The sequence below is a fragment of the Tauraco erythrolophus genome, chromosome 15 (genome assembly GCF_009769465.1).
Source record: "Tauraco erythrolophus isolate bTauEry1 chromosome 15, bTauEry1.pri, whole genome shotgun sequence".
NCBI classification, from domain to species: Eukaryota; Metazoa; Chordata; class Aves; order Musophagiformes; family Musophagidae; genus Tauraco; species Tauraco erythrolophus.
Genome location: NC_141479.1, coordinates 10,068,829 through 10,083,986, shown reverse-complemented (window position 1 = coordinate 10,083,986; position 15,158 = coordinate 10,068,829). Strand labels below are relative to the sequence as shown.

Sequence of the window (15,158 nt, the reverse complement as noted above, 5' to 3'; positions counted from 1 at the left end):
ACATCAGTATTTTCTCTCTGCAAAGAAAAGAAAAGCCTTTCTGTGCTGGGGATTTGCCTTGGTGCGGCTGGCCACTGATGTCTGAAATCAAGGCACATACCAAGGCCTCCTTTTGCAAACACAATCCCCCTTTCAGATCTGGTGCTAGGAGGGACTGAATGCCTCCAGTTTCACTGGGAATAGAAGGTACTCAGCACTTAGCTGCATCATACATTTTAGGGGTTAACTTCCAGAAACATAAATGGAATGAGAATGTTACACTGCAATATGAAAAATGGTAAGAAATAAAAGTTTTCAACAGTAAACAAAACGGTGATGCTGAACTTATCAACTGACCAACTTCTGATACAACACAATAACAATCAAATTAAATTACATGAATATAGTAATGAAATTTAAAGTCAAATAAACATAGGACCTGATTCTGCAATCCTTAGTCATGTAAGTAGTCCAACTCATCGAGAATGAGGGATGCAAGATTGGGTCCTTAGCTTCTGCTTAGGAAGTCAATGTTGATTCAGACAGTATCTTTTCTAGCCAAAAATATGCAGCAAAAGGAAAGTAACATAAACAAGGCTAAATGTCAACAGTGTTTGCAGACTTACAGACACCATCCATTTGTTTGTACTGAAATGACTAGCGAACCATTTGGCAAATACAATGCTATTCACAGACCGGCCCTTTTATCCAGCAACACAAACTTCACTGGATCACTGGCATTCCCAGTTAATTAAAAAAAGGAAGCAAGCCATATGAGTTTGGTTTGCCATTGCCGTGCAAATGGCACGGCGACATCCAGACGTGCGGCTGAACCCAGGCGCGGGGCCGAGGTGCTGATCTCCCCTTCAGCAGTACAGTTCGTACACTGAAAGCAGGACCTTGGACCTCCTAACTGAAACTAAAGAAACCTCTTCAAAATCACCATAATGGGGTAAAGAAAAGTCTGCAGTAAAACTTCCACATCATTTCATTCTGCCTTGAAGAAAAAGAATATTTTGGTTACTCCTTCAACTGCAGATGAGGACAAAACATTGGGTTACTTAAGTGCATTACAAGATACTTCAAATGGGCAGGAGTACTGCAATTTGCTGCAGTAGGATGACCTTCCATTGCCTCCCAGCTGTCCTAGAGCTTGAATGTATCAGGCCTTTTGCTTCTGTTTAATACAGATTTTGCAATTTAAAAGAACTGCAATAAGAAGTCGAGCGAAGCCACCACAAACAATTAAAAATCTTTTTCTGTATTTTATATGTTGGTGGTAGTTGTGAAGGGGTTAGCATTATCATCTTTTTGGTTTTGACACCTGTGGCAATAAGCAATTTACAACAACTAAACTCACTATTTAAACATTGGGGTAGAGCACTATAATTACGTGACAATAAAGCTGTAATAATCTGCCACAATTGATCTTCCCCTTGCCCAGCCCTCTTGTCTGTGCTGCAGTTCCACATTTGGAAGGTATTTCAGAAAGTTACAATGCTGAACATTTTAATAATTCTGTGCAATGTTGAACGCTTTCTGCTCCAAAGGAAACCAAAAGTGCTCAGCCCTGTGCAGGATCAGAACTCCAAAGCTGGTGCCATACATCAGAAGGGCCCTGCCTTATTTTGATACAGTGAAAGAAGCGATAATGGGGTGGAGCCTATGCAGGAGAAAACAGCACTAATTGCAGAGGAAAGCGAGCATGAATGGAAGCAAATTAGATTTATAGAGACAACATGGAACTCATACTTTTGGACATCATTAAATGTGGGTTCAATAGCACTAACCCGTTAAGCAACCAGCAAATGCCCAGGACTATCTCTGACCAACAGTTTTGTAGCCCATCCGCTCTTCTTTGAAAGCCCAAGTACTTCCCGAGCAGAAAATGCAAGTAGAGAAATTTTACCATCTTAGACACAAAGCAGAAGAATTTAAAGGGGAGGAAAGAGAGAAAGGAAAGGGTCTTGTCATAAATAGATGCTGTGCAAATCACGTGTAAATTAATGGCTTGGAACAGGAGATAGAACATTATTGCAATACAACTACATGTATATGGGAAGACAAGCAGAGAAAGAGAAGAGCAAAAATGGAAAGGAAAACATCTTCCAAGACTTAAATACAAAGTAGGTCTAGAACCTCTGATCATAACTTCACCAATAAGCAAGGGCTGTGAAAGCAAAGTACACAGATGTTCAAGACAGCTACCAAGCCATGAAGCCATCACCCTGGGCTTCCCCTCCATGCTGAGATATGGCTGCCAAGCAGCAAGGAAAGACATGTCTTCTTCTTAGAAACTGCGTGGTAGCAAAGGTTGACTGGCTCCTAGGTATAGTCACTTGAGACTCCAAAACCAAGTATAGGTCAGGAGTAACTCTAAATTCATCAGTGGTATTTTTTTTCTTTCATTCAGTTCTTTCCTATTCTGCTACATATGTAAAGAAGAAATATTACAAAAATTTGTGATTTTTCTCAGCAGCATTTTGACATGGAAATTTCTGTATTATGCAGTAATTATGGTTCTTTCCTAATTGTGGCTCTCATCCCTACAGCCTGAAGCATGATAGGAGCATAAATGAATTATGTGTGCATCATCAGTCTCTCTCTTTCTACATATAGGGAAACTGAGGACTGCTTCCCTCATGTGTGATGACTTTCCAAAACAACAATGTGAGTTAGTGGCATTCGCTAGAAATTAAACCCTTTTCATGCCAAAATTTGTGCTTAAAACCTGACCTATTATCTTAAGGTAAAATCTGCCAACTAAAAGTGATCCACATCGATCACTGGAAATCCCAGCTTGTTTTTATGCAGCCGGAAATTTAACTTGATTAGCGTGGCCAATCAAAGATGCAAGATATTTTATTTCAATTTTATTTCTACTGTATTCTGACTGCAGAGAGAGCACCACGCCTCACTGTCTTGATTGTGCAAGGACTGTATCAAGTGTATCAGTGTTTTTTCTTGAGATGCCAACAATCTACACATCATTGGCTGTTAAAAGAAAGGCAAACGCACAGAGTCTCCCAAAATACAAAGGAACACAGGAATCATGCCCTGGCATCGGATGCTGGAGGTGGGTCTCAAGTTTTCTGATCTCTCAGGCAGTAGGAGAGACAAAGGGAACCACGATTAAGGTCATGGACTTTGTGCAAGAGGGCAGGAAGGCTAATAAATGAACAGGGTGCTCCTGATGGCTAATCTGCAAGCGCAGAAATATCAGGTGAGATTCCCCACACTAGCATGCACAGATGGAGTGTGATTTCACAGTATAAAATGTCACAGATAAAATGAAAACTCCCAAAATCCACTACTTTCAAGTGGGCGGTGTCCAAGCCAACCAAATAAAAAAAGAACTACTGATACTGGGCTTGTTCATACTCATCCACTTTCACTGTGAGATATTGAGAAAGATGAAATAATATATTTAAATAGTCAACCTTAATACTCATTTTCTGCAAACGCTCAATACAATCTCAATAAATAATTTTTAAAAGGTATTTTTTGAGAGGGGAGAAAGGAGGACTTGCACTGCATTTTCCATTAAAAAATGGCTTAAAATGTAGAACAGACAAGCTTCTGTCGGGGTTGTTTTTTTTTTTCCTTCATACTTCAAGTCAAATCCATTATCACTGGGCAGAGCTTGTGAAAGGGATACGGTCTTTAAAATAATATAAACTCAAGCCATCGTAAAATGTCTGTTGAACTGATTGGAAGATGAAACAAAAAACTAATGGAAGTAACATGACCTCATTTCAATAATAACATTAGAGGGTTTTTTGTTGTTGTTTTAAAAATCTTATGTCTGGGAAGTATAAAGATATTTTGCACAAAGCAACTGATCTTAGTTTTCCCATTTTTTTACTTGTTTGTTTAGAGAGCCATTTCTCTTCTCTATTTTTTTTTTTTTGTAACTGATTGATTATACTCCACAAATAGAAAAAAAAAATCCAAGTAGGATTTTACTAGCTGCAAATTAAATCAACTATCATCTTTTTTCAAAATACCAGTAATGTAACTGCTGATTTTGAAGAATCTGGAAATATTTGCAGCTATCTAAATTGGTTCTTAGTGCATTAAGACACAGAAGTTTACAAGTAAGGCCATGCAGATACTTAGGCTCGTGATTCAGTGTAAGTAATTACAATATTATGAAGCCAAAATGCTCTAAGATACAAGTGAGAAACTTTTTGAGGAGAAATAAGACTTTTTTATCAGACCAACTAATACACTTGGACAAGCAGAGAGGCCTGAAGAAGGGGTTATGGCTTTAAGCACATACACTATCCTAGTAAAGGCAAACAAAGCTCCCACTAACTTTGCGTTAACAAGGGTAACCACTCTTAAGTGTTTGCAGATTTAGGGTTTCCTTTTAAATTGTCAGGCTTTATAACTGCTGATCACATTTTATTTTCTTTCTTTTAACTTGAATACATTTTATTATGCATGTTCATCTCTGACAAAGAGTTTTCTGATTAGTTTGAAGGTCAAGTGAAACGAGCATTACTGAAGTTTTTGTGTTATTTGCTGACTCTGCTTTTTAAAGTTACACTGTTTTCAAAGGATTTACACTCTAAAATCTCTTTCAAATAGAAACTATGCTGACAAAATAGGAGATAAATTGAAAAAATCCTCTTTCTCATTTGTTCCCAATAGATTTAACTTTAATTTGTCAAATGTGATGCGTGTGATATGAGGAAGTCAAACTGCATTGTAAATCTGAGACTAATAAGGGTAAATGGTGATTTTGTTTGTTTGGTGTGGTGGTGTTTCTTTAATTACCTGGAGGCATATGCTTAATTAGGCAAGTCACAATTTGTACAACTGCTAGTTAGAATAGTGAAAATGGTCAAAGGCAACTACTGTATGGGTGCACTGAAACAAACCAGAAAAATATAATTTAAAAAAAGAGAAGGGAAAGAAAAGAAAAAAAAAAAAAAAAAAGGGCTCTTCACCACAGGTAGAGGCATTCCATACACTTGGCCTTTGATTTCATTAATATTGTGGTAATCAAACACACCTCAATTCAAAGAAAGGGAAAAAAGAAAAAAAAAAAAAAAGAGAGAAAGCAAGGTTGCTTGGCAAAGCATCCAGTGTTTTTCTTGGGTTCTGACTTATATCAAAATACTGAAAAGTTTGCAAGTTACCATGTAAATTTTTTAAAACTTTTTCCTCCTTGGAGTATGCTAAAGCAGTAAGTATCCCCTTCAGATGCCACTAGCACAGATAGTCTATATTGCGGCTACTCTAAAAAGCAAGTTCTTTCTAAAATCCTGTATAAGTATATGCATGCAGCACTGCTGATTTCAATGGAGTAGACCACATATAAGACTAGAATTTGGCCCACAGGGTTTAACAGTTAAAAAAATGTATTACTAACAAACATGACTAAGTATTTTTAAAGAGCAGCTTCATGATTCTGCACAAGTGTTTTCTGAAATGGTCTAAAAGAAGGTCTAAAACTTACCACACAAGTCAGGTCTCTTGATACATCCACTAGTTGCTGTGCTACTTGCAAGTCCATTAAAGGCTGCTAAGCCATCAGAGCTGTAAGCTCTTAGGACTGACAACATGTTCATCTGCTTCTCCAGGACCTGTGGACCCTGAACTTGCTCGGGTTTCATCACTCCTTGTGCAGTTTCATGGGAGGATAGGAGATTCTGACTGTGCCACTGCTTTTCTGACGCTTGTGGCAGTGGTGATACGAGCCCTTGTGTTGGTTGTGAGGTGACTGAACTTTGTATATTGTCGCCTCCTTCGCTGCTTTCTTTATTTAGGGCAGACAACTGCTTATTCATAATATCTGGTTCTGTGTCAATGTCCTCATCTTCAATGTTTTCTTCCTTGGAAGATTCCATATCCTCAGATGAAGCTATGTCAGAAAGGTCATCAGTAGCACTTTTATTTACAGAGTCAGAGAGCAGAACATTTGGGTCATCTTCAGACTGTGTTTTTATTTCGGATTCATTACTGGTGCAAGAATTTTGTGTTCCGGTGCCAATAACACCAGGATAAACACCAAACTGCTTATAGAAGTCTGTTGTAAAATTACAAAAAGTGGATTCCATGTGGCTGGGCCAGGCAGTGCTCTTTTGCTCTCCCAAGGTCTCTTTATTTTGTCCTTGGGTCATTTTCTCAGAAGCCGCGTCCAGCTGGCCCAGCATGTTTGAAACTACTGCCTCCTTGGTGGACTGCACAGAAGAGGGGAGCAAGCTCACTTTATTAACCGAGGCTGAAGCTTCTCTAGACTGGTCTTTGTTGTTCCCTATGATGTTGTCTTTACGTTTAGCCTTGCCCAGGTGATTGGCCTGGAGGTGCAGAGCCATTAGTTCCATAGATGATGTTGTAAAGGAACAAAATAAGCAGCCGTGCCAAGCAATATTGTCTTGCACAGTAACAGATGAACCTGGGAGGGAGGCTGCATCTGGCCTTACGGATAAGTCCAGAGGTTCGTATTGTGACTTTTCTGTTTTTCGCTGTGAGGACTTGCTATTTATCTTTTCCTCAACACCATCTGAGCCCAGACCTTTTGCTGAGAGTGGATCTGAGAGAGCTTTATCTTTCATTTCTTTTTCTTTCTTCAAAGAACTTAGGACAAAGCTGTCCATGAAAGCTTGCAAAGACCCTTGAAAGTTCACACCGTTCCCAACCATGTTCTGATAAGCACGGCCAAGTTCAGAGAAGTGTGTTCCTTTGGAAGATATGTCTGAACCCTTCATATTTTCTGAAGATACTTCAGATGACATGCCAGCTGCTTGTCCTTGCTGATCTCCAGAAGACAGCATTCCTGACGTCCACTGCTGCGAGACCATGCCACTTCGGAAATCGATACCAGGAAGCCCCTTGAAGGCTCCTCTCAATATGTCTGGTCTAATAAACACAGAACTTTTACTTGACGTCTCATCTTTGTGTTCTTGACTTGCAGTCTGCCCAGAGAGTGGTCCTGCTCCATTCTGTCGCTCCCGATGGTGCCGTTCCAAGTGGTATTTGAGGGATGCAGACTGAGTACCAGCATAATCACAATGTGGACACTTGTAAGGCTTCTCACCTATAGGTATGGATAAAGAGAAAAATATAAAGAAAGAGTTAACTGTACTTTGGTATACAGAGGAGTGAAGAAAAAAAATCAACATTAACTGCTTAAAAACAAGAAGATCTTAGAACTAATAATTCATTTTTTAAAAATAAATGACTTTAATTGAAGACTAATTCATAAACTGAATATTTCTAAAATGGGTTTCCAGAATGTGGGGCTATTCAGGAATGACATGGTATCTACACACAATTAGCCATCTTTTTCTTAATCTAACATGTAGAAAACTGTTGTAGAATTAAAAGCTATGATTATGAAAATGAAGCATAACAATTTCAACCACAGTAATCATTAAAAGTACAAGTTTAAAAAAAGAAGAGACAAAGAATGTAACAAATGGATGGTTGCAATATTTTGTGTATACAATTGCTCTAAAATTTGTTTAAATTATACACATGGAAACCATTTTTAAACCTAAAAATTTTATGGCACTGTTACGCAAGACTGAAATGAATGATTTAAGTCTTGCTCTGCAGTAAATCATGGATATAATTAGCAAATGGCATACTGCACAAGTAATTTATCATTATTTGGAGGGCACCATTCCAGAAGGATTCAAAGATCTGCAGACCTACTGCATTGTTTCTAAATAAAGAACTATAAATACAGATTCTATAAAATGTTAATATCATTACACTACATTATGATTGCAGCATGTAAGAACATATAGTTAAAATAAAAAGTAGTCAATAAAATAAAAAAGAAATCGAGTAATAAAAAAGTACAAAATATATTTAGTTTCTGTATTTGAAATTAGCATTATCTACTGGTTTTTGCAGTCCTTTAAATTTGGACTAATGGCATTTCTAATGCTCAAGTAGTAAAACGTGTAATTTACCTACCATAAGCGCTTTTCTAGGGTTGGCTTGAATAGAGTTTTAAAACACATAAGATTATTTTCATGAACTAAATATATATTTCAATCCCACACTAAACTTTTATTGTTCTTCCTATACTTTAACAGAGGTAGAAGATATTACATGTATAATAAATATTCACATACAATCATAAAGATATATCCAAAAAGAATGTACATCTAAGCAAACGTACATCTAAATTTTTGCAGAGCACTAGATAGCAACGCAAAGTTCCTTTTAAAGGACGAAGCATGGAAATCCTCATGAAAAGCAACAGGAATTTGAACGACCTGGGGGCTGTCAATATTGGCAATTATTTCTATGAGGGAGCTCCTCAAGAAGAAGAAACTTTTCTCTATGTAGCTTTTTTTCCCTAAGTGATCAAAAAGACAAAGGCAAGCCTTCTCCAAATGGTATAACGGAAATACATATTTTGAAAACTTCCTCCGCAGTAAAAATGCTGTATAACATTATGTAGTTCACCAAAGCAGCTGGAAAGTTACCTGCTTTCAAATGCCCTCAAATTCTGCCTAAAACAAAACTGAAAGGCTTCCAAACTTTTGTTATTTAAGATACAGGCTCAAGTGAAAGGCTGGTAAATACTTGGGAAGCTGCTCCTCTCACCGATTGCAGGAATCTACTAAGGAGATGCAACACCAGAACACTCAGATGACCATACAGCACTGATCACGAACAGTAGCTGGATACGTGCTGCAATTCAGACGGGGCTGAAGTAAATTACAAGCAGTGGAAATTCTAAATCCATAACGTAATCCTAAAGCTGAACGGTGAGACATGAGAGCTTTACAACAGCCACATTAATCGACCTTTTTAGAAGAGAAAAGTGCAGCACCTCAAACAAGAGGTTTCAGCAGAGGAAGAGGTAGTAATTAGCATGGTTCATGCTTTAGGCCTGGGTCCACACAGCTTAGCAGAAGAGAGCAGATTTAAACATTTCAGTGCAACTTCTGAGTCTTCCACAGTCACCTAATTAAGTTCTGGCGCTCCACCAACGAGAAGAAGGGCCTGCATTTCAGTGGGAGTCGTGCAAAAGCAAACAGCTCCTACTGACGTGCAAGAATCACTAAACTGAGACGGATCACGTCTGCCTGTGCTTCCCTGGCCTCAGGTGAGAGTCTGTGTGCACACACACCCCCATCACAGGCGTTTTAGGGTAGGGACAAGGGGACAGAAGACACTGGCTGCCTATTTGTTTGCATTTCTGCAGGGCTGTTTGGGAGTGTGCAAACTCTGACAGCTGTGCTGCCAGTCAGAATGTGGACAAATGTTAATGCTGTTTTCACAGCATGTACATACTGCAATATTTTTGAGCCCTTTTCTGTTATTCTGATCTTTATCCCACCAGTTACTGTCAACAGCCACTAGTGACCTCTGACACAACTCAGGTATTTCAAGTGTTGCCAAAGAAGCGATCAGACTGGTGAAAAACAAGTAGTGGACTTTATAAAGTTAAAAGCTCTCACTTTTGAGTTTTCATTGCTCTTAATTGGAATGCTTTTTCTCAGCATCCCCTATGCCTTTACAGAAATCTTTAAAGCAATTATACTGAGCATTTCCTTTTACTCTAACGATAGTTCGGTGTGTGTTTGCATTGCACATCAAGGGACACCATTAGAAAGCGTGTCCCAGCATTGCAGGCAATATGTCAACCATTGGATAACTACTGGAGGGAGATGTTTGCAATATAGGCTGCACTGATGTTGCTAAAAACATGCAGGAGCTGTTCAAAGTGGTAAATACATGTAAAAATGGTTGCAAGTATTAAAATAAGTTAAAATATGCTAACCAGAGGAAATACCAGTAATATTTTGTACTTGTAAAGTACCTTCAGTCTAAAGCATTGGGCACACCAACATACTTGTACGCTGAATTGCTAAGCCTTGAAGTCATTATATTTTCTGCTCAAAGGCCTCTCCACTGAGTGAGCTCTTCCTCTCAGCAGAGAAGATCTGGACACAGCTCGCCACCAACGCTGTAAGCATTGGCGTGAAAGAAGACACTGACTGAGACAGTGTGATAAAAAGTTCAAATCTCTCCTAGCCTTGGTACGCTGCCTCTGTGGTGCTCCCACCTCTTGAATGGCTAGAAATGAGATCTAAAGCTGAAGTCTGAACTTGGACTCAACATGTAGCAACACGCTGTGCCACTTTTATAATACAGGACTGGCCAAATAACATTGTTCAAAGGGAACTATTCAAAACCTCTCTCTTCTCTTTTAGATCCAAATACCGGCAGTGAATAGTTTGCTTCAAAGCAATCTTTGCTGCTATTTTGAGAGCAAGAATTGGGAGAAGGGAGTAAGATGGAGTAAATAATCTTTGAATCTTTTAAATTTAGTTTGTCAGTATTTCCTAAATTCAGTAATTGTGCAGATATTCAGATACTATTTCATCCATTCAAATTACCGGCTATGCCACATGTAAGTCCCTGTACAAATGACAAAACAAAGTTATATGCTGCTGTGGGAAAAAGTCCAACCCAACCTCAATCAAACTCACCAAAAACCAAGCCAGTTTCAATGGAAAACCCAAAGGACTCCTAATTCCCAGTGCCATCAGCAACTGCAATAGTATATGTCCACAGAATACTACAGGGGACAAGAGAGGTAGGCTATGGTTCTCATTGGAAGACAACCTGTTTATATCTCACAATTTGAGGAAAGGTTTCAGAGAATTTGTTCTAGTGTAATGACTACCCTGGTAATATTGCCAAGAGCAGTGTCTGGATGAGTTATTTAACACTTAATATCAGTTCACATAAATTAGCATTGCCATGTAGGAGTGAGGGAACATGACTTTTTCAAAATAGTTTTCTCCATTTCATATCCAAGAGTCATTTTTCATTGTTCACAAAGGCAATGACCATCCTGATCTTGCTAATTCTCTGGCCCTGCTTGCATCCCTGCAAACCTTTTCAAAATGGAGTAGAAAGAGCAAATATTCCAGTGTGTACAATTAAAAAAAAAAAAAAATCTTACCAAGAATAACTTATCTGGGCAACATAATTGTAGTTCTGATCTGTCTACTGCTCTGGTTTACAAGACACAAGAATTATTTTATATCAGGATACAGTAAAACAATAAATATTCAATACTGCTTGTAAAATCTGCTCAAAAGCTTGGTAGATTACTGGGAACGGACATGTTGCCCAGTAGAAACAGGTCTATTTGTATAATAGGTTGTATAAAGAACACAGATGTATAATCTATGCAAGCTACCACCAGTGCTGCTCAGAACACAACCTGATCACACTAGTCATAGGAATTATCTGCTACGCATTGTGCAAGGAGACCACAGCCACATTATAAATAGATGTACAGATTTTAAGGCCCAAAGGGACAACTATGATCATCCAGTCTGATCTGCTGCACGACACAGGCCAAAGACCCTCACATGGTATTTCCTGCATCAAATCATAGCTACAATTTGAAACAAAACATACGTGTTTTAGTTAAAACATATTCTGTTTCAACCACAGCAACGAAGAAGAATCCAACATGTCCTTATGTAAACTTTTTGACTGGTTAAGTATTTTCACTACTCAAACCGAGTGCCTCATTTCTAACTTGCATTTGTCCAGTCTACTTCCTATTACTGAACATTGTTACATTTTTCCCTGCTACATTAAATAGATTTTTTTTAATTAAAAAAAAAAATCTATTCCCTTAGGAAGGTACTTGCAGACAGCAAACCAGTGAACTCTTCACCATCTCTCACTCTTGAGTGGAACACTCTTCCCAACTTTTCAATATCCTTTTAAATTATGGTACCCACTAAAGCGTTGATGAAATTGGAACTTGATATTATTCTTATACAGTCCAAGACTGTGTTTACATCCATAGCTACAGAAATCAACTAACAGCTCATATTCTGTTGCTTCTTTTCCATAATCCTAGGCCCAGTTCCTCAACACCTCTAGTATTTGTTCCTTTACATTTTGCTGATTTAAAATTCATATTGTTGAAAAGATCCCACTTGACTAAGTGACTAATCAGTGCCTCCCCGGGATTTTTAGCATCTTACCGTTTTTATGCCATCGGTAAGTTTTATCAACAGTGATTTTATATACTCTTCCAAGTAATGATGAAATACCAAATAGATGGAGCTGAAAGCACTGCTGTGGAACTGCCAGTTTATGCGACACTTCATCTTTGTATACTGGATTTTATGGTGGGGAGGACCGTCACATAGAACAAGGTACTTTCACAAGCCTTGAGAGAAAGTAAGAAACTTGATAAAACTTACTTTCATTAAAAAAAAAAGGAATTAACTATGCTGCCAATTCTTAATTAGTAAAAAATTAATTCTGTAATTTTACCCAAAACTTATGTCAGGGTAGTCCATTTATAATTTGAAGGTCTTAATAATCTTTCTTTTTGGAAATACTAGAACAGCTAGAGCTTTTTTACTACTACGAGTGCTCCGGAACTTGCTCCACTTTCCAAGACTTGGTTTTCAAATGAACTTTAATGATTTGGAGAGCCAGGATTTTAAGACTTTATTTCTAAGTTATCCAGTCCAATTCATTCTAAAAAATATTAAAATGTAGTGGGCATTACAGCCTCATTACTTAATGGCAGAACTGTATCATTGGAAAACACGAAAACCATCATGCTTCTTTCTGAGAACAGAGCAGAAGAGTTGGTAAGTTTTTATCCCTTCTTGTCCAATATTAGCAAGATGCTTATTGCTAAACCTAACAGAATTTTACCCTGTTCACCATAACCCTAATAGCCACATACATATTTTTACTATTACTTTTAGTTTCCCCTACCAAATCTCTGTACTTCTTAAATATCTATTTGTATTTAGTGTGGTGGGCTTCTTTATTCATTTTTCATATTTAACATGCAGCTTCTTAAAAATCTGTACTGCCTCCTACACTCCCCTTCCCCACTGAATGCCCCCTCTCCTTCTAAAATAAGATTTCTTAAGGAGTCGGTTTGTGGAGTATGCCTCTCTGCTCCTCAGGACAGCGAGGGCTGTGCGAGATCCATACAGGAACCCCAACACCTACTGCTCTGGCAGCCAGTTGTGGGTTTTTGACAGTCACTCAGGGCCAATGTGAGTTGCAATTTGATCCTATGCATTTCTAAACAAGCTATAGTTTTCTTTCATGCAAAGCAAATGAAATCAAACATCTTGTAATTCCAGAGAATACTGCTTAATGAAAATATTGAAAACATTTTCCAGCATTTTTTATTTTACCATTGAAACAGTTATTGATAACCTATTTTATCCATTGTGCAGCAGATATTTTAGAAATGAATTGCTGTGTGGTTTAATTAGTTCATTATTATGCCTATTCTTACACGGTAATTTCTTTTATCATTCTAATCATTCACTTCACACTTTTTAAACCAAATGGAATATCAAAGGTTCTGTAGGATTATTTTTGGATCCTGCACATGTTTCACCACACAATTAATCTGTTTGTCAGAAATACTAGTTAACTTCTTCTCTTTACTACTTTCCTTTACTAGTGATTTTTCTCTATTATAGAAGATGGGAACTACCCCTACCTTGTAAAAGAACAGCCTTTTGATGCCTTCGATTCAGTTTATTAAAGCTTTTTCAATTGTGCACTAGGCATTACAATAAAATATTTTAATTTTTATAAAGTTTTATAATTGAATATTTTAATTTATTTATATCTCATCTGCAATATTTATTTAGTCTTTTTACATGTCTTTACTTAGTTAAAGCGCAGAGAGATAAATATGGTTGTTTCCTTGCAGGGAAGATTCAGTACATTAATATAAACTGTACACTAATTCCCCCAAAGCATATATATATGTTGTAAACCTGAAGACTTTTTACACAGCTGCTTATTGCTAAACAGTGCCTTGTCCAGAAGGGGACAATCTGTGTCTCTAATTGCTGTCACTGAAGCTGAGATTCATTATGTGACTTTCCCATTAAAATGTGAGCATTAATTTGTATAATGAAATATCACCCACTGCAGTGTTCATTAGCCATGCCCTACTGTATACTGCACATTGTTAGCTACCTAGAAACTGTAGTTAATTTCACTAATGGATATTTCCCTACTTAGTGTTTGGTAGGAAATTTATACTGTAACATTACCTCTTAAACTTTTAAGGAAATTTAAATTCAATCAATTATTTTCAACAAAAGTTTGGGATGTCATTAAGACAGGAGAAAAGGCATGCTGCACAATGTTAAGGTTGGGAAATCTGGAGAAATCTAGAGAAATGAAAAGTCCTTTTAGTTCATCTTAGAAATGCAAGAATAAAGGATGTTCAATACCAAAATTGTCTCCTCTTGGAGCACACATACCCATTTTCCTTAATTATTCATATTGCTCATCCCACTACAAGCGCCTTCAGAGAATGGCAACAGGCAGTCTTTTTTTAGGAAGAAAATGTGAATTGAATCCATTTAGAACAGCACCATTTTTACTATATTTCATCAGTTCATCTAAGCAAGTTTTAAAATTGGCTAGTCAGATTTCCAAGGGAAAATGCAGTAACACTGTAAATGTATATAATACATCTAATACATGTAAGATGCGTGTCATACATACCGTAACATACTCTCAGTCAATGGACACAGCCCTACCAAGGTTTTTTTTTTCTCCCTATCCCTTTCTTTCTTAGGTTTCTTTTGTTTAGCACAGCCCAAACCTTCTTCAGGGCTCTACTTTGCTCATGCACTCGGGATTTACCTGTGCTGGTCATACTGGGAATACACCAGAGCACCTAATAACCACACAAGCCCAAACTGCTCTATGTCTGCAGTAGCTTCTGAATGCTAATGCGACTGCAAAGAGGTGCTAGAGCTAATCTGAGCGTGCTCAAGAACATAAAGAAGATGCTCAGCTCCTTGAATGAAAGAACCTTGGATTGCTGCCCCCAGAGGGGAAAAATGGAAACTCTGGAAGCATCTCCATATAGGACATTATGCGTCTGAGATATTTAGATGGTTTTCTTTTTCACAAAGTCTGAGCAGCTCTAAGCCTTCTGTGTTATAACCTTCTCAGCTGTATTATTTATTATTTTATAACCAGGAAGCTGAATCACAAAGTGGCCAGTCCACCCACACATCTACCATGCACTACTGGTGCATGTACACGCTTTGCCCTTGTTTCTCCAACTCTTCACACAGTGAGTTTATGTGAGTTGAAGTAGGTAGCTGTGAAGAAGCAGGACCATACAGTCTGTCTCTATTCACTGGTCAACATAAAGA

General features: G+C 37.8%; 1 protein-coding gene across 1 annotated transcript in view; it reads right to left on the bottom strand.

Moving 5' to 3' along the window:
• ZNF536 (zinc finger protein 536) overlaps positions 1-15,158 on the bottom strand; it is a 185,925-nt gene that overhangs the window by 114,692 nt on the left and 56,075 nt on the right. The window contains exon 3 of the mRNA XM_086621155.1: positions 5,447-7,027. Coding sequence (XP_086477281.1) covers positions 5,447-7,027 — 1,581 coding nt within the window. The remainder of the gene's footprint in view (positions 1-5,446; positions 7,028-15,158) is intronic.